Raw genomic sequence first — 27,100 nt, 5'->3', positions numbered from 1 at the left:
TTGTAACAAAGGCACAACACTAAAGAAATTCGTTAATAGGGAAAACTGCATATATGAGGTGGGGTATATGGGAACTCTCTAAAACAAGCAGGGAAACAGTTCATCTGGAGACCAGAATGGAGGCATAAAGGGTACAACTAGGGACTGTTGATACCATTCTAAGTTTTTCTGTACTGCTTAATATTTTACAACGTACATGCATAACTTTGATACGAAGTATAAGAATAATTCTGAAACATAATACTGCAACAAACACATTTGTTTATAAAAAATTTTAAGTTGATATAAATGTTGAAACAGAATTTGAGATGCTACATTTTATTCCTGAAGTAGACCAACTTTCAGAAATACTTTGTACCTATGTTGTATACTGAAATAAACCTGTTCCAGGTAAACACTGTGGACTAAATATATGTGTTTATCTTTTCTTTTTCTCAAAGCATTAATAAAGTTGCAGGAAAGGAATATAAAAGCTATAAATCCATGTGGAGAAAGAGAGTGGAGTCAACGGCAGGTGCAAGGCAGTAAATTTTAAAATGAAAAGTACAGAGAGGAATCATAATTAAAATGACTTAGCAGAGGGGAGGAGACTAATCCAGGTGGGACAGGAAGTATGCCACTGAGAACAGAGCTGATCCACCATGCAGAAGCAGAGACAGATCCCATCTCAGAAGCCCCAGGTAAGGCCTGGAAATGAAGGAATGGCTGAGCAGTGTACATGGAAGAGCTCTAGATGCCTACTCCTACCTATCACAAACGGGTGATAGAGTACCTTCTTTCTTGCCCAGCTCTACCTTTCAGGGAAGAGAACATTTATATCCTGTGAGGCTGGAAAAGAACAGATCAGGATACACTGACAGAAGACAGAGATGAAGTAAAAGGCTGAATACAGGGAGACGAAATATAAGTGCATCCTTGAACTGAGGGGACCCCAGAATACTTCCTCCACTACGCTTCCAGAAAGGCAAGACAACATCTTCCCAAATAGAGCACTGGAAGATTCTTCTCAGAAGAAACTGAACAGCTTTTAAAAACAGACCTAGAAATTGACAGTTGAAGGTCACTAGACAAGTTGGACAAGCCAACTTGTTCCTCAATTACCTTATGTTGAAGCCGATGCACAAAACTTCAGATTAGCATTCTAATGCTTGTCTCTTAAATACAAGCAGCTTATCTTTAAGCAGCAGATGCTCAACAACTCTTTAAGGGCCTCCACTAAGAAAGAAAAAAAAAAACAAAATGGACAGGAAAAAAAGGGAACACCGATAAAACAAACTATAAAACTAAAAGAAGCAGAAAAAAATAAAGCAAGAATAGTATCCTAATATTAAAAAAAATAATAATCAAAAGAGGACAGCCCAAAAGAAGTAACAGAAATATGGATGGAATTTTAGAAGATATAAAATCTGAGATCCAACTAATAAGCACACTAGAAAAAGCAAAAAAATAAAATAATAATAATAATACTAAAACCAAATGCCCCAAACTGAATTTCCAGTTTAAATGGCTCTCCATAAATAAGTAAGAAAAGAACACACCCAGACATTTTATTATCAAATTTCCAAACTCTAAAAATAAAGAGATTATAAAAGCTTTCTGAGGAAAAAAAAAAAGCAGGTCACTGACAAATGGATCAGGAATGGTATGACTGAGAAATTAGGATTTAAGGGATGATTTTGATCACTGGATCATTATATATATATATACTTTCTCGTATACTGGAGTAGACAGAGGGAAATACCTGAAATCTCTAAATTGCAATCCAACTGCCTTCATCTCTGAAATCGATTGTAAAGCCCTTATCTTCTGCCCCTGTCATTGTAAAAACCTTGTGACTAACCTTCATTTGTACCCAGTTACCAAGTTTTTCAACTTCAGAGTCTTGTAATCCCTAAAGACAACCCCTAATGTTCATTAATGAAGGGTCTTGGGTCAGCCAGGAACTAATCCAACCCAAGTCCAAAGTTATCTTGATAACCAAGACTGATCTTACCAAAGTGGGCCTGTCTGACATGTGTAGTCGCTTAGACTTTAACCTACAAGTCACCTACAGCTCATTTCGCCATTTTATTACAGACTCTGTGGAAAGTTAGAAAACAATAGTGAGATGCTGTCACAGATGGATAAAAAAAGCAAACAAAATTTAAAAACAATAAAGAGATAATTATTAATTCCAGGAAAACAAAAATTTTCCAACCAAGGAGATGTAACCTTAATTTACTATGTGGATTAGCAATAAGCAATATTTATTTAGCCATAATATGGACACAAAATATTTATTGAACCCCAATTATGGTATAACTGCATTGAAAGGATTGAGGGAAGAAAAGTATATGGGAGACTTCAAGAAAGACAGACTTCAATAGGGCTAAATCCTCACACTGAGAAGGAAGTCCTTTTAAATATCATATTCTTTGTATCAATTATATCCTCCCAAACTTAAAATTCACAAAGTTCTAGACCAATAGCTAGTAAAATCTTTCTTTGATTACACACTGTCAAAGAATTACCATATCATGATTACATCAAAGATCTTTTTAAAAATATCAATGTTAAGTTACACTATTTCTAAGATACCAAATTGGATAAAAAGGAGGAACGTAAAAGAATAAAAGTGACTAAATATAGTTAAGATGTCAATTCTACCTAAATTGATTCATAGATTCAATGTAATACCAATTAAAATCTCAAAAACTCACTTTGCAGAAATAGAAAAAACAATAATCAAATTTATTTGGAAGGGCAGTGTGTCCTGAATAGCTAAAAATTTCTTGAGAAAGAAAAAATGAAGTCAGAGGTCTCACACTACCTGACTTTTAAGGTGTATTACAAAGCTACAATGGTCAAAACAGCATGGTACTGGCATAAAGATAGATATACTGACCAATGGAATCGAATAGAATATTCAGATATAGACCCTCTCATCTATGGACGACTGATCTTTGATAAGGCAGTCAAGTCAACTCACCTGGGACAGAACAGGCTCTTCAATAACCAGTGCTTGGAAAACTGGATATCCATATCTCACACCTTATATAAAAATTAACTCAAAATGGATTAAAGACCTAAACATTAAGACCATAAAACTTTTAGAAGAAAATGTGAGGAAATAGCTCACAAAACTTGTAATAGGAGATAGTTTCTTAGATCTTACACCCAAAACATGAGCACTGAAGAAAGAAATAGAAGAATGGGAATTCCTCAAAATTAAACACTTTTGTACATCAAAGAACTTTGTCAAGAAAGTAAAAAGGCAGCTCACACAATGGTAGACAATATTTGGAAACGACATTTCAGATACGGGTCTAGTATCCAGAATATATAAAGCGATTGTTGAACTCAACAACAAAAAGACAAACAACCCAATTAAAAAATGGGCAAAAGACATGAACAGACACTTCTCAGAAGAGGAAATACAAATGGCTAAAAGGCACATGAAAAGATGCTCAACTTCCCTGGCTATTCAGGAAATGCAAATCACAACTACAATGAGATATCATCTCACACCCACCAGAATGGCTATTATCCAAAAAAACAGAAAACAACAAGTGCTGGAGAAGATGCTGAGAAAGAGGCACACATAACCACTGCTGGTGGGAATGTAACATGGTATAACCACTGCGGAAGGCAATATGGTGATTCCTCAGGAAGCTAAGTATAGAAATGCCATATGATACAGCAATATCATTACTAGGTATCTATTCAGAGGACATGAGGGCAAGGACACAAATGGACATTTGCACACCAATGTTTATAGCAGCATTATTTACAATTGCCAAGAGATAGAAATAGCCCAAAGTCCATCAACAGATGAGTGGCTGAACAAGCTGTGATATATATAAATGATGGAATATTACACAACTGTAAGACAGAATCAAGTCACGAAGCATGTAACTACATGAATCTTGAGGACATCATGCTGAGTGAAATTAACCAGAAACTAAGGGACAAATATTGTATGGTTTCACTGATATGAACTAACATTAATGAGTGAACTTAGAGAATTTCAGTTAAAAATAGAGGTTATCAGGAGATAGAAATAGGGTAGATATTGGGTAATTGGAGCTGAAGGGATACAGATTGTGCAACAGGACTGACTGTAAAAATTCAGAAATGAATAGCACAATACTACCTGATTGTAGCACAATAATGTCAGTACACTGAATGAAGCTGAATGTGAGAATGATAGAGGGAGGAGGGCTGGGACACATATGAAACCAGAAAGAAAGACAGACAATAAAAACTGAGATGGGCCCCCGAGCGGCACGCGATTTCCCGAGCAGCGGCAGCTGTGGCGGCCGGAGCTCCTCCCTCCCTCCTTCCCGGGCCGGCTGAGAGTCTCGGAGAGGCAAGTTTCCCAAGCCGAGGCGGCTGGCGCCCCTCTTTTGTGGGCGGCTTCGAGTCTCGGCTTCGAGTCCGCGGCTACGAGTCTCCGATCAGAGGGCTACCCAAGCCGCGGTGGCCCTACCCCGCGGGCGGCTTCCTGGTCCGGTGGGGAATTCCCCAGGCCGCGGCGGCCGGTGACTGACGCCCCTCCCCTGCGGGCGACTTCCTGATCCGGTGGCAAATTCCCCGGGCCCGATGCGGCCGGGGACCAGCCACAGGGTCCCCTCAAGCCGCGGTGGCTGACGCCCCCACCACGCACGGCCCCTGAACCAATGGAGAGAATTGGATCGGAAATCCCCAGGCCGCGGAGATCGGTGACCAGGGGGATCCATTCCAAACACTTGAGACAAACGTGTGCCATGAGCGCCACCTACTGGGCAGGATAAGAAAAACAGAACCCAGAGATTTCACAGAAAAATCTTACACCCTTGTTGGGTCCGACACCCAGGGAAATCTGACTAAATGCCCAGACGCCAGCAGCAGAAGATAACTGTCCAGGCTCAGAAGATTGAGAATATGGCCCAGTCAAAGGAACAAACCAATAGTTCAAATGAGATACAAGAGCTGAGACAACTAATGCTGAATATACGAACAGAAATGGAAAACCTCTTCAAAAATGCAATCGATAAATTGAGGGAGGACATGAAGAGGACATGGGCTGAACATAAAGAAGAAATAGAAAAACTGAAAAAACAAATCACAGAACTTATGGAAGTGAAGGATAAAGTAGAAAAGACGGAAAAAACAATGCATACCTACAATGATAGATTTAAAGAGACAGAAGATAGAATTAGTGATTTGGAGGATGGAACATCTGAATTCCAAAAAGAAACAGAAAATATCGGGTAAAGAATGGAAAAATTTGAACAGGGTATCAGGGAACTCAAGGACAATATGAAGCACACAAATATACATGTTGTGGGTGTCCCAGAAGGAGAAGTGAAGGGAAAAGGAGGAGAAAAACTAATGGAAGAAATTATCACTGAAAATTTCCCAACTCTTATGAAAGACCTAAAATTACAGATCCAAGAAGTGCAACCCAAATAGGCGTTCTCCAAGACACTTACTAGTTAGAATGTCAGAGGTCAAAGAGAAAGAGAGGATCTTGAAAGCAGCAAGAGAAAAACAATCCATCAGATACAAGGGAAACCCAATAAGACTATGTGTAGATTTCTCAGCAGAAACCATGGAAGCTAGAAGACAGTGGGATGATATATTTAAATTATTAAAAGAGAAAAACTGCCAACCAAGACTCCTATATCCAGCAAAATTATCCTTCAAAAATGAGGGAGAAATTAAAACATTCTCAGACAAAAAATCACTGAGAGAATTTGTGACCAAGAGACCAGCTCTGCAAGAAATACTAAAGGGAGCACTAGAGTCAGATACGAAAAGACAGAAGAGAGAGGTATGGAGAAGAGTGTAGAAAGAAGGAAAATCAGATATGATATATATAATACAGAAGGCAAAATGTTAGAGGAAAATATTATCCAAACAGTATTAACACTAAATGTCAATGGACTGAATTACCCAATCAAAAGACATAGATTGGCAGAATGGATTAAAAAACAGGATCCTTCTATATGCTGTCTGCAGGAAACACATCTTAGACCCAAAGATAAACATAGGTTGAAAGTGAAAGGTTGGGAAAAGATATTTCATGCAAATAACAACCAGAAAAGAGCAGGAGTAGCTATAATAATATCCAACAAATTAGACTTCAAATGTAAAACAGTTAAAAGAGACAATGAAGGACACTATATACTAATAAAAGGAACAATTAAACAAGAAGACATAACAATCATAAATATTTATGCACCGAACCAGAATGCCCCAAAATACGTGAGGAATACACTGCAAACACTGAAAAGGGAAATAGACTCATATACCATAAGAGTTGGAGACTTCAATTCACCACTCTCATCAATGGACAGAACATCTAGACAGAGGATCAATAAAGAAATAGAGAATCTGAATACTACTATAAATGAGCTAGACTTAACAGACATTTATAGGACATTACATCCCACAACAGCAGGATACACCTTTTTCTCAAGTGCTCATGGATCATTCTCAAAGATAGACCATATGCTGGGCCACAAAGCAAGTCTTAACAAATTTAAAAAGATTGATATCATACACAACACTTTCTCGGATCATAAAGGAATGAAGTTGGAAATCAATAATAGGCGGAATGCCAGAAAATTCACAAATACGTGGAGGCTCAACAACACACTCCTAAACAACGAGTGGGTCAAAGAAGAAATTGCTAGAGAAATTAGCAAATACCTCGAGGTGAATGAAAATGAAAACACAACATATCAAAACTTATGGGACGCATCAAAGGCAGTGCTAAGAGGGAAATTTATTGCCCTAAATGCCTATATCAGAAAAGAAGAAAAGGCAAAAATTCAGGAATTAACTATCCATTTGGAAGAACTGGAGAAAGAACAGCAAACTAATCCCAAAGCAAGCAAAAGGAAAGAAATAACAAAGATTAGAGCAGAAATAAATGAAATTAAAAACATGAAATCAATAGAGAAAATCAATAAGGCCAGAAGTTGGTTCTATGAGAAAATCACTAAGATTGATGGGCCCTTAGCAAGATTGACAAAAAGAAGAAGAGAGAGGATGCAAATAAATAAGATCAGAAATGGAAGAGGAGACATAACTACCGACCTCACAGAAATAAAGGAGGTAATAACAGGATACTATGAACAACTTTACGCTAATAAATACAACAATTTAGAGGAAATGGACGGGTTCCTGGAAAGACATGAACAACCAACTTTGACTCAAGAAGACATAGATGACCTCAACAAACCAATCACAAGTAAAGAAATTGAATCAGTCATTCAAAAGCTTCCTAAAAAGAAAAGTCCAGGACCAGACGGCTTCACAGGTGAATTCTATCAAACATTCCAGAAAGAATTAGTACCAACTCTCCTCAAACTCTTCAAAAAAATTGAAGCGGAGGGAAAACTACCTAATTCATTCTATGAAGCCAACATCACCCTCATACCAAAACCAGGCAAAGATATTACAAAAAAAGAAAACTACAGACCAATCTCTCTAATGAATATAGATGCAAAAATCCTCAACAAAATTCTAGCAAATCGAATTTTAATTGGACATTAAAAGAATTATACATCATGACCAAGTAGGATTCATCCCAGGTATGCAAGGATGGTTCAACATAAGAAAATCAATTAATGTAATACACCATATCAACAAATCAAAGCAGAAAAATCACATGATCATCTCAATTGATGCAGAGAAGGCATTTGACAAGATTCAACATCCTTTCCTGTTGAAAACACTTCAAAGGATAGGAATACGAGGGAACTTCCTTAAAATGATAGAGGGAATATATGAAAAACCCACAGCTAATATCATCCTCAATGGGGAAAAATTGGAAACTTTCCCCCTAACATCAGGAACAAGACAAGGATGTCCACTATCACCACTATTATTCAACATTGTGTTGGAGGTTCTAGCCAGAGCAATTAGACAAGAAAAAGAAATACAAGGCATCAAAATTGGAAAGAAAGAAGTAAAACTATCACTGTTTGCAGACGATATGATACTATACGTCGAAAACCCGGAAAAATCCACAACAAAACTACTAGAGATAATAAATGAGTACAGCAAAGTAGCAGGTTACAAGATCAACATTCAAAAATCTGTAGCATTTCTATACACTAACAATGAACAAGCGGAGGGGGAAATCAAGAAACGAATCCCATTTACAATTGCAACTAAAAGAATAAAATACCTAGGAATAAATTTAACTAAAGAGACTAAAAGCCTATATAATGAAAACTACAAAAAACTGCTAAAGGAAATCACAGAAGACCTAAATAGATGGAAGGGCATACCGTGTTCATGGATTGGAAGACTAAATATAGTTAAGATGTCAATCCTACCTAAATTGATTTACAGATTCAATGCAATACCAATCAAAATCCCAACAACTTATTTTTCAGAAATAGAAAAACCAATAAGCAAATTTATCTGGAAGGGCAGGGTGCCCCGAATTGCTAAAAACATCTTGAGGAAAAAAAACGAAGCTGGAGGTCTTGCACTGCCTGACTTTAAGGCATATTATGAAGCCACAGTGGTCAAAACAGCATGGTATTGGCATAAAGATAGATATATCGACCAATGGAATCGAATAGAGTGCTCAGATATAGACCCTCTCATCTATGGACATTTGTTCTTTGATAAGGCAGTCAAGCCAACTCATTTGAGACAGAACAGTCTCTTCAATAAATAGTGTCTAGAGAACTGGATATTCATATGCAAAAGAATGAAAGAAGACCCATATCTCACACCCTATACAAAAGTTAACTCCAAATGGATCAAAGATCTAAACATTAGGTCTAAGACCATAAAACAGTTAGAGGAAAATGTAGGGAGATATCTTATGAAACTTACAATTGGAGGCGGTTTTATGGACCTTAAACCTAAAGCAAGAGCACTGAAGAAGGAAATAAATAAATGGGAGCTCCTCAAAATTAAACACTTTTGTGCATCAAAGAACTTCATCAAGAAAGTAGAAAGACAGCCTACACAATGGGAGACAATATTTGGAAATGACATATCAGATAAAGGTCTAGTATCCAGAATTTATAAAGAGATTGTTCAACTCAACAACAAAAAGACAGCCAACCCAATTACAAAATGGGAAAAAGACTTGAACAGACACCTACCAGAAGAGGAAATACAAATGGCCAAAAGGCACATGAAGAGATGCTCAATGTCCCTGGCCATTAGAGAAATGCAAATCAAAACCACAATGAGATATCATCTCACACCCACCAGAATGGCCATTATCAACAAAACAGAAAATGACAAGTGCTGGAGAGGATGCGGAGAAAGAGGCACACTTATCCACCGTTGGTGGGAATGTCATATGGTGCAACCACTGTGGAAGGCAGTTTGGCGGTTCCTCAAAAAGCTGAATATAGAATTGCCATACGACCCAGCAATACCATTGCTGGGAATATACTCAAAGGAATTAAGGGCAAAAACTCAAACGGACATTTGCACACCAATGTTTATAGCAGCGTTATTTACAATTGCAAAGAGATGGAAACAGCCAAAATGTCCATCAACAGACGAGTGGCTAAACAAACTGTGGTATATACATACGATGGAATATTATGCAGCTTTAAGACAGGATAAACTTATGAAGCATGTAATAACATGGATGGACCTAGAGAACATTATGCTGAGTGAGTCTAGCCAAAAACTAAAAGACAAATACTGTATGGTCCCAATGATGTGAATCGACACTCGAGAATAAACTTGGAATATGTCATTGGTAACAGAGTTCAGCAGGAGTCAGAAACAGGGTAAGATAATGGGTAATTGGAGCTGATAGGATACAGACTGTGCAATAGGACTAGATACAAAAACTCAAAAATGGACAGCACAATAATACCTAATTGTAAAGTAATCATGTTAAAACACCGAATGAAGCTGCATCCGAGCTATAGGTTTTTGTTTTGTTTTGTCCTTACTATTATTACTTTTATTTTTTTTCTCTATATTAACATTCTATATATTTTTCGGTTATATTGCTAGTTCTTCTAAACCGATGCAAATGTACTAAGAAACGATGATCATGCATCTATGTGATGATGTTAAGAATTACTGATTGCATATGTAGAATGGTATGGTTTCTAAAAAAAAAAAAAATGGACAGCACAATACTACCTAATTGTAATGTAATTATGTTAAAACACTGAATGAAGCTGCATCTGAGCTATAGTTTTTTTTCTTATATATTTTTGTATTTTTTATTTTTATTTTTTCTCTATATTATCATTTTATTTCTTTTTCTGTTGTCTTGCTATTTCTTTTTCTAAATCGATGCATATGTACTAAGAAATGATGATCATACATCTATGTGATGATATTAAGAATTACTGATTGCATATGTAGAATGGAATGATTTCTAAATGTTATGTTAGTTTATTTTTTTTAATTAATAAAAAAAAAAGCTGAGATGGTATAATCTAGGAATGCCTAGATTGTACAAAGATAGGGACTAAATGTACAAATTAAAAAATGTTTTTGCATGAGGAAGAACAAAGGAATGTCAATATTGCAGGGTGCTGAAAAAAAAGAATAAAAGTGAAATGAACATATAGCTAGAAAAACTGTATCTTTCTTAACTTGCACATCTTTTTCTCTGCAAATATTGTAAAATCTTCACAATTTTTTTATAAAGAGTATAGAGAACAAATCATATTAATATTTCACATGTGGTACTCCAAAATCAGTTACCCTTACAATATGTTTTATTTATGCACACATTTCATTGTATGTTCATCTTTAAAAATACTTATTTCAGAAAAAAATAGAAATAGAGCACATTCACTGGGAATTCAGTACACAGATTATCAATAGAAATAGTTTTTAATAACTGAATTTACTTTATCCTGCCAAACACCGTTTATTCTTCAAGATTTAAATTAAAAGTCCCCAAACCCCTCCTCCGCTCTCATTAATTTCCTACTGAGTTGTTTATTTTGATAATCATTCATTACTATCAAGTTTGCTGCAAATATTCTTAATTTGTATTTCTTTTTGTAAATATTACAAAGTTTTTACCTTATTTTGTAAAATCTATCCATCTTTTTCTTTTCTCCTGAGTCCTGACATATATTTTTAATTTTGAAATGTTTTGCATTGCAGGTTTTATTTTGAACTCTGAAATTTATTTTGACATATGGTGCGATGTGAAAGCTAACTTAATCCACAACCTTCCCCCCTCCAGAAACGTTTAATATGATTTATATGAATACAAAAATTATATTCTTATATTCAGTGAGGGTTGTTTTTTTGCCTATGATTTTACTAATCTATCTATACTTATGCCAGTATTATACATTTACTGTTTCTATAATATGTTTCATTATGTTTAAATTTTGAAGCAAGGAGTCTGCTTTATTACCCTTACTCATCTGAACTCTTTGATATTCTTGCATACTTTTAAGAAAGAAATCCTACTTGGATTTGGATTGATATTGCACTAAAATCCTCTTATTTCTATACTTTCAAGAAAAGCTTGATTTGAATTTGAATTGTCATTGCATTAAAAATACGAAGTGATCAAGACTGGCATTTTTACAATATTTATTACCCTAGGAAAGAACCTTACGTATCTTTTTAATTATTCAAAACCTCTTTTAGGTACCTCAATAAAGTTTAGTCACACATATCAGAGAGAATTCCTAACAACTTAATGTTTGTTGGTGTAATTATAAATAGGATTTCTGATGATCTAATTGGCTTTATAGTAAGACAGTGCTATTAATCACATATTAAACCCTTTTATCAAACTTATTGACTCTAGTTGTTTATCAGTAGAGTTCCTTCTGCCTTCTAATATGCTTGTACATAATATTTTATCTCTGCTCCCTAATATTTATTTTAACCGTCTTGTCTTTTTTGTATTAGCTACAACTTTTTAAATAATATTAAGTATAACAGTGTCAAGAATCATATTTTATGCCTTTTTTAATATGAATATTTCTATACTTCACCTGTTTGAAAAATGTTAGCTGTTGATCTGAAAGAAAAACTGTTAATAGTTTCAAGCATTCTTTTAATCTGCAGTGGATATTGAATTCTATCAAATGTCTTCTAGACATCTGAGAAAAACCTTTTTTTTTCTATTTACTCTACTGAGATTACGTATCACCTATGTAAACTGAATTATTCTCACATCTCTTTGGCTGTTGTGGATTAACTGTTACTACACTAATTCATTAATACACTGATGGAATCTATTAAGTAGAAATAAGAATGCCCAGAGTATATGTTTGTATGTGGAAGTAAAAGGGTGAGATTGGTAGTTACATTTATAGTGCTTTTTTTAAGTTATGGTAAGGTTGGGTATTTTCCACTACAGAATGGACCAATAACTTTCCCTAGTTCTCTATTTTTAATAAGAACCATCTGAACATTATCTTATGAACTTTTAAAAGTATTCAGCATTAAATGCAATCAAGTCAGGAACTTCTGGGGGGTGGTATAGGGAGGGCATGTATAGGGAATGTTTTGAAAATTCTCCCAATTTCTTATTGAGGTATTGAGACATTCACATTTCCTAATTGTGCATCGTTTATTCCAAATATGCTAGAATTCTGCCAGAAAAGAAAAAAGTAAATGGTTTGCAAATGAATGCCTACAGAGCTCTTCTGAAAGCATCGTTGCATGAATTTTGTGATCTCTCTTCTGACTATTCAGACAGCATTTCTGCTTACCTTTCAGTTCTTGGTTGCTTTCTAATTAGGATAAGGTGGCCACAGAACAACTTCATGTAATTTTATAATTCAAACTAGGTTTTTAGGTTACATTAGACTTCTTTTAAATTTTTTTCAATAATTCTGAAATTTAAAACGTACAGACTAATAACTCACTTTATTTACTTCAGCAATTTCTCGCCTCTCTTCACTGGCAAAACGAGGTGGGCCAGCCCGATCATCATTCTTTGAGCCATCTTCTTCCACATATGGAATAAGTTGCTGACAATGACAAAGTAAAAGGTCAAAACTACACCATATACTTTATAATTGTGTTGGTATACACAGTGCACAAGATTAGAGTCAATTTTTATACTTTTCTTTTAATAAGCACAAAAATAAATTTCAATTTAGGTGATGGCCTGAAACAACAATTTTAAGTTTATCATTATGATGCATTCTATATATGAGGTTTTCAGGCATCTCTTATGAATCTATCTCAATAGTCTATATATTTCTTGAGGGTAGGAAGTACATTTTATTTGACATTATTTAAACAAAGCCTTACCCAATGTCTGGCAATTATTTCCTGGGCAAATGAGTAAAGGTTTGTGAAAATCAATGATATAAAGGCTGTTTTGCAAAAGAAACCTGAAAATAATTTTTAAAGTATTTTACAATATTATTAAAAGTCCTAGTAAAGATCATGCATTGAGACATCCCCTCCTGACCCCCCATATAAAAAAGTTCCCCCCACAAAAAGCATGTATCTTGTATACCAGAGTTTAAAATATTATTAAAATGAAAACAGTACTAAAATCTACGCATATGTATCACATTTCATCTTCTCTGGTCAAGAAGTAAAACCGATATAATTCAAAACTTGCAAATATTGCTAATGTAGGAGAAACAGAGAAGGAAAAAAGTACTACAAATGTCTTGCAATTATTTCACATCTTGTACTCATCTTCCCTTTACCACTAAAACTTGCCTCTACTGGAATAGGGTCCATCCCTCCGCAGTTTTCATTGCATTTGTCATAGACCAATCTCAGCTTCCTGAAGAGAATAGAAAGTTGGCGAAGATGATCCTGTAGCTTTGATAACCGGTCTTGATATGTTCCAGTATGATAAGTGACACCATTCGGCAGCTTATTAGGCAAAATAAAAATATAAAGTACTGAAAATAAAAAATTTTAAGCTGCATAAAAGCAAACTGTTTCTCACAATTAACCAAGCGTTATTTCAACAATTTAAGAGTAACATGTACCCATTTTATTAGCTCCTCAGCATACTGTTTTACTGCTATACAAATAGCTCTAGAAAAAGTCTGTGATAAGCTCTCAGATCAGTTAAAACACTTTTTCCCCTCTTATTTTTAAAGTATATCATAACTTTAAAAGAATACACAATTGTAATATTTTATCCTATTATATAAAGGCAGTTAGCTGTTGAGCTTAACCAGGAAGTTAAAACAAAGTATGTGGGGGGAGGGGTATGAAGATCATGACGTTTTAGCAGAAGAAATAGAAGCGTATGCTACTGCAAAAATTGTTCCAAGACACTTCAGTTACAATAATTAAAATGCCCAAGGTACATACTGAAATATAAAGCTGTCATCAAAGATTTTATTATTTTTTTAATCAATAGCAGTAGAAACAGGTGCAAATCAGTTTGTACTTAAACATCATTAATAAATTATTACAAGTAACTGCTATGATCATCATTCTGTCTTGAATACTTACTGTTGGTTTTTTATTTTATTTTATTTTATTTTTACATGGGCAGGCTCCGGATAGCGAACCCAGGTCTCTGGTGTGGCAGGTGAGAATTCTGCCACTGAGCAACACTGCACCACACTACTTACATATTTTTAATTTAGAAATTTTATCAAAAGAAGCCAAAAGTGCACACTGTAAAAGTACAGATAAACACAAACTATTACTCATTTAGAACTTATAAATGAAAATATGTACCTTTTGATAGCTGCTGAAATTCATGAACAAACTCTTCCTTTTTCTGTACATGTATATAACATTTTACTTCTACAATTTGATTTGTGAAATCCTTCTAATATTAGAATGAACAATATTTATGCCGTATTCAATAGAAAATAACTGCTTTCATTTATACAAATTCACCCTGTCATGGTTAGGGACAGGTGTCAACTTGGCCAAGTTGTGGTACCTGTTCATCTGATTGGGCAAGCGCTGGCCTGTCTGTTGCAATGAGGACATTTCATAGGATTAGGTCATGATCAGGTCAGCTACATCCACAGCTGATTCCATTTGTAATCAGCCAAAGGGGAGTGTCTTCAGCAATTAGTGATGCTAAATGCAATCATGGGAAGCCTTTTAAGGAGGACTCAGAGGAGACAGGTTCCATTCCTGCTTTGGCTGGTGAGCCTCTCCTGTGGAGTTCATCCAGGCCATCCACCAGAGTCATCGGCTTCGCAGCCTGCCCTGTGGATTTTGGACTCTGCGTTCCTACAGTCACGTGAGACACTTTCATAAATTTTATATTTGCAAGTGTTCCCTGCTGATTCTGTTTCTCTAGAGAACCCTAATACATCTTGGTACCAGGAGTGGTTCTTAAGGAACAGAATCTTAAAAATGGGTTTTTATGAATGGTTTTCTACTCTGACTGGACTCAGAGACACTAAGGACTCTGATTCCCATAATCAGAATGACACTCCCAATCCATGGACTGAGTTGGCAAAGGAGATAGTCAAAATATCATCATTCGATTCTCCTAATGCTTCACTTGTACGAAGCCAGACTCTGGGGGATAATGTTTTTGACACCTTTACAGAGTTTTGTAGAAATAAGAGTTATAGAGACGTTGGTTGGTTGTTGTAAGATACACTGTCTACATTAAAGGGTGAAAGGGATGGGCTTAAGGCTTCAAACAAGAAGCTTAAGTGCCGTCTGAAAGATGTAGAGGTTTCTATGAGTATCCTGAAGGAAAATCTTATTTCCTGTAGCCGTAGACTTGAGATCTCTGAAAATCAGACTCAGAACCTTACTGTTAGAGTAGCAACTTTACAACGTAAACTGAAATCTCAGTCTTGCATGGTGTCTGCCGTTAAAGTGAGGGCACTGATTGGAAAAGAGTGGGACCCTGAAAAATGGGATGGTGACATATAGATTGATAATGATGTTGGGGGTGAGGTTGAAACCCTAGACCATGCTGAGCCTTCTTTAGATAACCCTGTAATAGTCTGCCCTGAGGACATAGCCGCCCCACCTCCAGCCTGCCTTGAGGAATTGGCCACCCAGCCTCCTCCTGAAGGGATTAGCCCTAGAGTTATTAATCCTGTTTCACCAGATGAAACTGCAAATGAAAGCCCTGAAGCAAAGGCTTGGAAGATATTTCTAATTCTTTTCATGACCCACCCGCACCACCCCTCATTTCTTCTAGATCTATAACTAGACTAAAGTCCCAACAGGCCCCTAAAGGTGAGGTACAAAGTATCACACATGAGGAGGTACGTTATGCTCCAAAAGAACTATGTGAGTTTTCCAATTTATACAGACAGAAATCAGGGGAATATGTGTGGCAATGGATTTTAAGAGTGTGGGATAATGGTGGGAGGAATATAAGTCTGGATCAGGCTGAATTTATTGATATGGGCCCACTAAGCAGAGATTCTGCATTCAATGTTATAGCTCGAGCGGTTAGAAAAGGTGGTAACAGCTTGTTTGGGTGGTTGGTTGAAACATGGATCAAAAGGTGGCCAACATTACCTGAGGTTGAAATGCCAGAACTGCCCTGGTATAATGTAGATGAGGGGATCCAGAGGCTTAGAGAGATTGGGATGTTAGAGTGGATTTATCATGCAAAGCCTGCTCTTACACCCCAGGAATGTCCAGAGGATGCACCTTTTACCAGAACAGTGAGAAATAAGTTTGTGAGACTAGCACCATCATCCCCCAAAAGCTCTGTGGTTGCACTTCTCTGTAGGTCAGATATTACTGTAGGAACTGCTGTCACTGAGCTGGAATCCTTAAACACAATGGGGATGACAGGATCCCGAGTTGGCAGAAGCCAGGTGGCAGCACTTAATCACCAAAGACAGGGTAGACGTGGCTATTATAATAGACAACAAACTCAAAGGAGGCATCAAAATTATATGACACGCAGAGATTTGTGGCATTGGCTAGTAAATTATGGGGCACCTAGAAATACAATAGAAGGGCAGTCTACTAAATTCTTATTGGAGCTGTATAAACAAAAGAGTTCTAGGTCAAGGGAACAGAAGTCTAACCTGAATTACAAAAACACAGAGTCACGGCCCCTTAATCAATTTCCAAACTTGAAACAGTTTACAGACCCTGAGCCCCTTGAATGAAGGGGAGACCAGGTCCCTATGGGGGAGAAACCTGTTACACTGCCACAAATTTATACTTTAACCTTCCTCTAAGTCTTCCCCAAGGAGACCGACGGCCTTTTACCAGGGTAACTGTGCATTGGGGAAAAGGAAATGATCAGATATTTCGGGGATTATTAGACACTGGTTCAGAAGTGACATTAATTCCAGGGGACCCAAAACGTCACTCTGGACCACCAGTCAGAGTGGGGGTTTATGGAGGCCAGGTGATCAATGGAGTTTTAGCTCAGGTCTGTCTCACAGTGGGTCCGGTGGGCCCCCGGACCCATCCTGTAGTTATTTCCCCAGTTCCGGAATGTATAATTGGCATAGACATACTGAGCAACTGGCAGAATCCCCACGTTGGTACTCTAACTCGTGCAGTGAGGGCTATTATGGTGGGAAAGGCCAAATGGAAGCCACTAGAACTGCCCCTACCAAGCAAAATAGTAAATCAAAAGCAATACCGTATTCCTGGAGGAATCCCTCCTGGAGGGATTGCAGAGATTACTGCCACTCTTAAGGACTTGAAAGATGCAGGGGTGGTGATTCCCACCACATCCCCGTTCAACTCTCCTATTTGGCCTGTGCAGAAAACAGATGGGTCTTGGAGAATGACAGTGGATTATCGTAAACTCAACCAGGTGGTAACTCCAATTGCAGCTGCTGTTCCAGATGTAGTATCATTGCTTGAGCAAATCAATACATCCCCTGGTACCTGGTATGCAGCTATTGATCTGGCAAATGCTTTTTTCTCAATAGCTGTTAGTAAGGACCACCAGAAACAGTTTGCTTTCAGCTGGCAAGGTCAGCAATATACTTTCACTGTCCTACCTCAGGGGTATATCAACTCTCCAGCCCTATGTCATAATCTTGTTTGCAGAGACCTTGATCGTTTCTCCCTCCCGCAAGACATCACACTGGTCCATTATATTGATGATATCATGTTGATTGGACCTAGTGAGCAAGAAGTAGCAACTACTCTAGATTCACTGGTAAGGCATCTGCGTGTCAGAGGATGGGAGATAAATCCGACAAAAATACAGGGGCCTTCCACCTCAGTAAAATTTCTAGGTGTTCAGTGGTGTGGGGCATGTCAAGATATCCCTTCTAAGGTGAAGGATAAATTGCTGCATCTGGCCCCTCCCACAACCAAAAAAGAGGCACAACGCCTAGTTGGTCTTTTTCGATTTTGGCGACAACATATTCCTCATTTGGGTGTGCTACTCCAGCCCATTTATCGAGTAACCAGAAAAGCTGCTAATTTTGAGTGGGGACCTGAACAAGAGGAGGCTCTGCGACAGGTCCAGGCTGCTGTGCAAGCTGCTCTGCCACTTGGGCCGTATGATCCAGCAGATCCAATGGTGCTGGAAGTGTCAGTGGCAAATAGAGATGCTGTCTGGAACCTTTGGCAGGCCCCTATAGGAGAATCACAACGCAGACCCTTAGGATTTTGGAGCAAAGCCTTACCATCTGCTGAGGATAACTACTCTCCTTTTGAGAAACAGCTTTTGGCCTGCTACTGGGCCTTAGTAGAGACTGAATGCTTAACCATGGGCCATCAAGTTACCATGAGACCTGAATTGCCTATCATGAGTTGGGTGTTGTCTGACCCACCAAGCCATAAAGTTGGGAGTGCACAGCAGCACTCTATTGAAAAGTGGAAATGGTATATACGAGATAGAGCCAGAGCAGGTCCTGAAGGCACGAGTAAGTTACATGAAGAAGTGGCACAAATGCCCATGGTTTCCACTCCTGCTGCCACATTACCTTCTCTTTCCCAGACCAGAGCTATGGCCTCTTGGGGAGTTCCTTACAGTGAATTGACTGAGGAAGAGAAAACTCGGGCCTGGTTTACAGATGGTTCAGCACAATATGCAGGTACCACCCGAAAGTGGACAGCTGCAGCATTACAACCCCTTTCTGGGGTGTCCTTGAAGGGAAATCCTCCCAGTGTGCAGAACTTCAACCAGTGCACCTGGTTGTTCATTTTGCTTGGAAGGAAAACTGGCCAGAGGTGCGTTTGTATACTGACTCATGGGCTGTTGCTAATGGTTTGGCTGGATGATCAGGGACTTGGAAAGACCATAATTGGAAAATTGGTGACAAAGAGGTCTGGGGAACAAGTATGTGGATAGACCTTTCTGAGTGGGCTAAAAACATGAAGATATTTGTGTCCCATGTGAACACACACCAGAGGGTGACTTCAGCAGAGGAAGATTTTAATAATCAAGTGGATAAGATGACACGTTCTATGGATACCAGTTAGCCTCTTTCCCCAGCAACTCCTGTTATTGCCCAATGGGCTCATGAACAAAGTGGTCATGGTGGTAGGGATGGAGGTTATGTATGGGCTCAGCAACATGGACTTCCACTCACCAAGGCTGACCTGGCTACAGCCATTGCTGAGTGCCCAATCTGCCAGCAGCAGAGACCCACACTCAGCCCCCGATATGGCACCATTCCCCGAGGTGACCAGCCAGCTACATGGTGGCAGGTTGATTACATTGGACCACTCCCTTCATGGAAGGGGCAGCGATTTGTTCTAACTGGAATAGACACATACTCTGGATATGGGTTTGCTTTCCCTGCACACAATGCTTCTGCCAAAACTACCATCCGTGGACTTACAGAATGCCTTATCCATTGGCATGGTATTCCACATAGCATTGCTTCGGATCAAGGAACACACTTCACAGCAAATGAAGTGCGGGAATGGGCACATGCTCATGGAATTCTCTGGTCTTACCATGTTCCCCATCATCCAGAAGCAGCTGGATTGATAGAACGGTGGAATGGCCTTTTGAAAACTCAATTACGGTGCCAACTAGGTGGCAAAAACTTGAAAGGCTGGGGTAATGTTCTCCAGGAAGCTGTGTATGTTCTGAATCAGCATCTACTGTATGGTGCTGTTTCTCCCATAGCCAGGATCCATGGGTCCAGGAACCAAGGGGTGGAAATGGGTGTGGTGCCACTCAATATTACTCCTAGTGATCCACTAGGAAAATTTCTGCTTCCTGTCCCTGCTACCCTGAGTTCTGCTGGTCTACAGGTTTTAGTTCCAAAACAGGGTGTGCTTTCTCCAGGAGAAACAACAGTGATACCACTGAACTGGAAGTTAAGATTGCCACCTGGTCACTTTGGGCTACTTATGCCTCTGGATCAACACACCAAGAAGGGGATTACATTATTGTCTGGGGTAACTGACCCTGACTATCAGAAGGAAGTAGGACTGCAACTACATAATGGAGGTAAAGAAGAGTTTTCTTGGAATATAGGAGATCCCCTGGGGCTCTATTAGTACTACCATGCCCTGTGATTAAAATCAATGGAAAACCGCAACAACACAATCCAGGCAGGACCACTAATAGCTCTGAGACTTCAGGAATGAAGGTTTGGGTCACCCCACCAGGCAAAGAACCACGGCCAGCTGAAGTGCTTGCTGAGGGGAAAGGGAACATGGAATGGGTAGTGGAAGAAGGTAGTGATAAATATGAACTTCGACCACGTGATCAGTTACAGAAACGAGGACTGTAATGCTGTTTTGTTCGTGTTATACTATTTAAGTTGTAAGATATCAAGTTTAAGAATGAATGTTGCCCAAGGATTTGCACCTTATTCTGGAGAGATTTAATGTGTTTCCAGTTATATGCAGGACAGTTGAGTATTGTAAGGTAAAAGAAAAAATGTGTGCTTATTTGTTTTCATTTGGAAATTAAGTATGGTCTAAGGTTATATATATATATATATATATATATATATATATAGGTGCCAAGTTGACAAGGGGTGGACTGTTATGGTTAGGGACAGGTGTCAACTTGGCCAAGTTGTGGTACCTGTTCATCTGATTGGGCAAGCGCTGGCCTGTCTGTTGCAATGAGGACATTTCATAGGATTAGGTCATGATCACGTCAGCTACATCCACAGCTGATTCCATTTGTAATCAGCCAAAGGGGAGTTTCTTCTGCAATTAGTGATGCTAAATGCAATCATGGGAAGCCTTTTAAGGAGGACTCAGAGGAGACAGGTTCCATTCCTGCTTTGGCTGGTGAGCCGCTCCTGTGGAGTTCATCCAGGCCATCCACCGGAGTCATCGGCTTCGCAGCCTGCCCTGTGGATTTTGGACTCTGCGTTCCTACGGTCACGTGAGACACTTTCATAAATTTTATATTTGCAAGTATTCCCTGTTGATTCTGTTTCTCTAGAGAACCCTAACTAATACACACCCTTACACTTAACTTGGATTAGAGTCAGGTGATTTACAACCAAGACACTAAGTACTGCTTAGTAGCTAGAAGACCAGTCTATTTGTTAATCAATTAAAAAATGATTTAAATATCACCCAATTTTTAAACAGATGAGGTAGGAATGCAAAAAAAAAAAAAAAAGAATATGATACAATGTTTGGAGAGAAAAGCAAACAGGATACCATATCATTTCAAATCTGTAGAATCATAAACATGAAAAAAGACTGGTAAGAAACATACATAGTTGATAAAAGATGTATTAGGAAAATAGACTTGAGTAACTCTTCTTTTCTTCTCATTTCTAAATTTCCTGTAATATTATGGGGCATAAGAAGATGGATCTTTTGAAATGAGATATTATTGGAATTTTCAGAAATTCTCCAGCATTAAAACACTGGGTCAGAATACAGAGTAAAGGATGATATGGTTCTTATTTTAAAACTTCAACTTCTGTGTGAGACCAAAGGGAAAGATGTTTATTTGGTGCAAAATTTATATTTTGGGTAGCGCATAACCTAATTTAACTTGTATGGTCAGTTTACAAGTACATGGATACCCTAAGTACATGGAATCTTGAAAACAGCATGAGATCTTGTCAGTTTGTATAGGTTAGTATGATGCCCAGATACAGCCCAGAGTAATTTGAGCAGTGAATAAAAGGTATTTGCATGTCCCCATGGGGGACTGGAGAGAAAGGAGAAAATATTCAACTTCCTCACTTGGGGAATTCCTGATTTCCCCCCCCCCCCCAAGCAGTGGGGACAATCAGATCAATAGGCTGAGCCCCCAGTCTTGGAGTTTGCTCTATGAAACTTACTCCTGCAAAGGAGAAGCTAAGCCTACTTATCATTATGCCTAAAGAGCAACCCCAGAGAACCTCTTTTGTTGTTCAAATGTGGCCTCTCTCTCTAAGCCAGTTCGGCAGGGGAACTCACTGCCCACCCACCTACATGGGCCATGACTCCCAGGAGTATAATCTCCCTGGCAATGTGGGACAGAATTCCTGGGTGAGCTGGAACCTGGCATCATGGGATTGAGAAAGCCCTCTTGACCAAAAGCAGGATGAAAGAAATAAGACAAAATAAAGTTTCAGCGGCTAAGATTTTTCAAAAGTCTTGAGAGGTTATCCCGAGGTTATCCTTTAGTATTATGTAGATATTCCTTTTTAGCTTATGGTGTATTGGAATGGCTGGAGGGAAATACCTGTGTTCCAGTAGCCTTGATTACTGAAGATGATAAAGATGTATTTTTTACAATGTGACTGTGAGAGTGTGAAAACCTTGAGTCTGATGTTCCTTTTATCCAGGGTAAGGACAGATGAGTCAAAAAACAAAAAATAAGAATATAATACAGGGGAAGATAAAGGGTAAAAAACAGGGTAGATTGAAATACTGGTGGTCAATGAGAGGGAGGGGTAAGGGATAGGGGATGTATGAGCTTTTCTTTTTTTCTCTTTATTTTTCTGGAGTGATACAAATGTTCTAAAAATGATCATGGTGATGAATACAGCACTATTATGATATTGTGAGCCACTGATTATACACCATTTATAGAGTGTATGTGTGTGAAGATTTCGCAATAAAAATATATTTTTTAAAAAGGATGAGGAAGTATAACAGAAAAAAACAGGATTCAACAAATGAGTATGACTGCTGAATCACTGTATTAAAATTCCTTCTCACTTCCAGTGTTTTGGAGGAGCTAGAGGGAAAAACCTGAGATGGTTGAATGGTAGCACATGACAAACTCTGGGATCTGTTCTGTAACTACTTATTGAAGTATGCTTTGAAAATTACTGTTTTTTCTTTCTTTGCTTTGTTTATATGCTATATTTACAATAAAAAAAGTTAAAAAAAAAAGCAAAACACTTTGGGGATAGTAAAAAAAGCAACAAAATATCAGAGAAATAAGTCAAAACAAAAGGCATCAAGGGTTCATTGTCCAATAAAATGTAGGATATTTCTTCTCATTATCTTTCATTTTATTACCTTTCACAGATACTAAAAAAATTGTCTGCCAAAGCAAAAGTGTTAAGTATGCATACTACCAATGCAAGGCATTGACTATTTTATCACTTTGAAGTTATGAATGAATAAAAGGAGTTTATACCTAAGCTCTTCCTAGGGATTGGAGTTTAGTGTTAGATCTTTTACACTGTGACTAAATGCAGAGCGATTTTAATTTTTCTCCTAAGTTTGCTTTATATTTGTTTTCTGTAACATGGTTAATGTAGAAACTTGGAAGCTTTCCCACTAAAATTAGGAATAGAAAAGGATGCTGTCTAATACTACTAATACTACTAGTGAACACTGCTCTGGAGGCACAGGCCAATGACATGAGAGAGATCAAAACAAGAGGGGAGAAAGGTTAAAACATTAAAAAGGACATGGGAAAATGATCACTATGGTATGACAGAGTGCTACTAATAATAAGAGAATTTGATAAGGGGGTAGGTACAAGATCAATATAGAAAAATCAATAGCTTTGGTCTCTTAAAAAAAAGATAAAACAGGCAAGGCCCTATTTACGGGAACAATAAAGATTATGTAGGAAGTAAACTTTTAAAAATTCAAGATAAAAATGGAAAACTTAAAATATTTCATCTGGACTAAAAGTAGGATGTTCCATGGTCTCAGACTGAACATCATAATGTCAAGTCTCTCAAGGTAAAGTAATTTACTAAAAATGCTAACAGGTTTAATCTTGGAACGAAACAAGCCAATTCTAAAGTATGCGCAGAAAACCAAGCAAGCAATGACAGCCAGAGAAATTCTGAAGAACAAGTATAAACACATTATAGAACATCAATAAATGAAAGAAAATTTGGCATTATTATCTAAAAGATAATCTAAGTGGACATGAACACCTAAAATAGACTCATTTGTAAAATGGTAATTTAGTATAAAAGTAGCATATGAAAGCAGTTGGGGAAACATGAATTATTCATCTAACTTTCTATAAACTAAGGCTGGAAAAACTAGAGTTGCAGTCACACTTCACATGAGGATAAATTCCTTATGGATTAAAATTTTAAATGTAAAAATTAAAACAAAACCCAGAATTATTCTTGATATTGAAGTGGGGAAGGCCTTTACAACTAACTACAGAACCTAGAAGACCTAAAGGAAAAGCCTGACGATTTCGACGACCTTTCAAAAAGTTTACATGGTAAAAAAACAAAATAAAACAAAATAAAAAACTACCATGAGCAAAGCCAAAGGGTAATGGGTAGATAACAGATAACAGACTAGGAAAAAACAATATACTTAAAAATTATATTGCAGGGCAGGCTATGGTGGCTCAGCAGGCAGAGTTCTTGCCTGCCATGCCGGAGACCAGTGTTCACTTCCTGGTGCCTGCCTATGGAAAAACAAAAAAAATTACATTGCAAAGAGCAGGTTTCCCTAATATGTAAATAGACAAATTCTAAAATAAATCTAGGGGTGGGAAAGACCAGCAAATAGATAGAAAAATGGGCAAATGATATGAACAAGCATTTAACAGAAAAGGAAATTTAACAAACAAATGAAGAAATACTCAAACTCATTCAAATCTAGAAGAAATGCAAAGTATTTTCACCTATCAAGTGATCAAAGATCCAAAACTAGTAATAACTCACTGTATTATGGTCAGACTGTTGGTCTTGGTCAGGATAAGGTGGCTTAAACTGGTGCAATCCTCACGGAGGGCAATTCAGCTAAATTTATCTAATTTTAAAAGCATATACTCAGTTTTACGAATCTGTCCTATAGAGATACTACCACATTTGCATAGGAAGTTATTCATTGCAGCATTATCTATAATAGCAAAAGATTAAAAGCAACATAAATGCCCTTTACTAGTGAATGTTCAAAAAATTATAGTATATCCATGCAATGGAAGGCTATACAGCTGTAGAAAAGGAAAAAGAAGTATTTTCTGTATGGATGTGAATAACTCTAGCAAAGAAAGATGCAGAAATTTGTATACTACACTATTTATCTGTCTACAAAGGAGGGAAAAGAAATTACATACTTTACTATGCATAGAATATTAGAAGGATACATAAAAATAGCAATAAAATCATTAATGATTACTGCTTATAGGGAAGGAACAGGTGGTTAAGGAATAGGAATGGAGGGAGAATGTTCACTGTAGTGTTGTCTTAATTTACTTCTGAATTCTGAATGTATTATATATTCAAAAAATAAAAAACTATAAAAATTTAAAGGATAAGATAATAACAGAACCAAAGCAATGCTCTCTTACGTAGGAAATGTGGGATCTAGGGATCTTTGGATGAAGGTCCTCAAATTTTTTCCAAAATATATGTGTGGGCATTCTTCTCAGAATAGGGTCCATAATTTTGATCAGGTTCTCAAGAGGTTAAAGTACACCTAATAGGTAAAGAATGCCTTCTTGAAAACAAACACCTAAAAATATATTTAGCGGTTTCTATTTATGGCACACTACCTTTTGAATTAATAAGACCAAGTATGATTTTAAAAATGGAATATTTCAAAAAGTATATTCCTAAGTAATTAGGTTATATGTAGTCAAGAACCTGTCTGTTTGTACCACCTCTTCCTTTAAGCTTTGAGGAAATGAAGGGGCATTTTCAACCCATCGTGATATTCCCTAAAGGATCCTAGATGAGCCCAACTACAGATTTCACAATACATGGGGCACACTGAAATAACTATCTCAGTCCCTTACAAACTGGCTTTGAATAGATGTCCACATATAATGTAGTTATTGATAATACTTTTTCAAGAGTTCCATTTTTCCCCGTATAGTTCATACCTCCTGTATTACATCTCTTGCAATACTGTAAATTCTTTAATAGTAATTAATTGTTCCATCAGCTACTAGTGAGGGATGTTGATGGTGGATGTTCATCTCTCTACCTCTCGGTTTCTTAACTGCAAAAGCGACTCACCTGTACTTTGAAAGTGCAGCAAGAATTTACTCAGTAACAGGTGAACCGGGCCAAATTTAGAAAACGTGGCTTAAATCTTCCAGAAATTCGGGCTGGAAAACATCACCTCTACCTCTCAGACTCTCGGGGACTGACATGGCATTTGAGAACACTTTTGAACGTGAACAGGAGCGATCATCTACTTGACGTTTGCCCAAGACAAACGACGAACCCTGTGCCCCTTTAAAGCAGCATCTCGTTTTCTCTACGCACCCGTCCTCCGTCCCACCTGCATGTTCCTTAGGAGCTGGAAGATCTCCATGGTGCGGTACACGATGTCCTGGACCGTCTCCTGCCCGATGCGGCAGAGCGATGCTGTGTTGACCTCGCGGGCGGCCTGCTGAGCCTGGGGACCCGCGTAGGGCCCGGCTGCCATCCCCGCCGCCGCCAACGGAGGGGTGGACATGGCGCGGCCGCGGGCCGCGAGAGACTGGGCAGCAGGCTAAGGCCGATCTCTCCGGGGAGTCTTCTGTCCAGGGCTTGTCCAGAACGGCCGGGCCCGGGCGAAGGCAGGAGTCTGTAAAACACCCGCGGCCCAATTTCAAAACAGAGGCCACGACTTCCGCCTGCCGTGACGTATCACGTATCCGCGACGTCCGCGGGTACCGCCCACTCATAGGGCTCTTGGGGTCCGGACCGGACCGGAAGCCAGGATGCGCGGACCGGACAGACTGACGGATTGAAGAGCCAATCATCGGCGGCGTCCCGACGGGCAAACTTTCCCAGAGTTTATTTTTCTTAGTCTCGGCCTTCCCTTAACTCTTGGGAGAACTGATATCTTGTGTAGCTTTTCTCACTGTATGTTTTCTCGTTTAGCCCTCACGACAAGCTTATGAAGTTTGCAGGCTGTCATTTTATAGATACGGAACAGGATTGGGGGGTTA

General features: G+C 38.2%; 1 protein-coding gene across 1 annotated transcript in view; it reads right to left on the bottom strand.

Annotated features, from left to right (window-relative positions):
- MED30 (mediator complex subunit 30) overlaps positions 1 to 26,805 on the bottom strand; it is a 44,522-nt gene extending 17,717 nt beyond the window's left edge. The window contains exons 1-3 of the mRNA XM_077167530.1: positions 26,446 to 26,805; positions 13,636 to 13,794; positions 12,822 to 12,926 (exon numbers count right to left, since the gene is read on the bottom strand). Of these exons, the coding sequence (XP_077023645.1) occupies positions 12,822 to 12,926; positions 13,636 to 13,794; positions 26,446 to 26,622 (441 nt within the window). The 5' untranslated portion in view covers positions 26,623 to 26,805. The remainder of the gene's footprint in view (positions 1 to 12,821; positions 12,927 to 13,635; positions 13,795 to 26,445) is intronic.
- Positions 26,806 to 27,100: the final 295 nt, after the last annotated feature.

This window comes from Tamandua tetradactyla, chromosome 6, assembly GCF_023851605.1.
Source record: "Tamandua tetradactyla isolate mTamTet1 chromosome 6, mTamTet1.pri, whole genome shotgun sequence".
Lineage (NCBI taxonomy): Eukaryota > Metazoa > Chordata > Mammalia > Pilosa > Myrmecophagidae > Tamandua > Tamandua tetradactyla.
The sequence above is the reverse complement of the archived record's forward strand: the minus strand, read 5'-3'. Positions and strand labels throughout refer to the sequence as shown.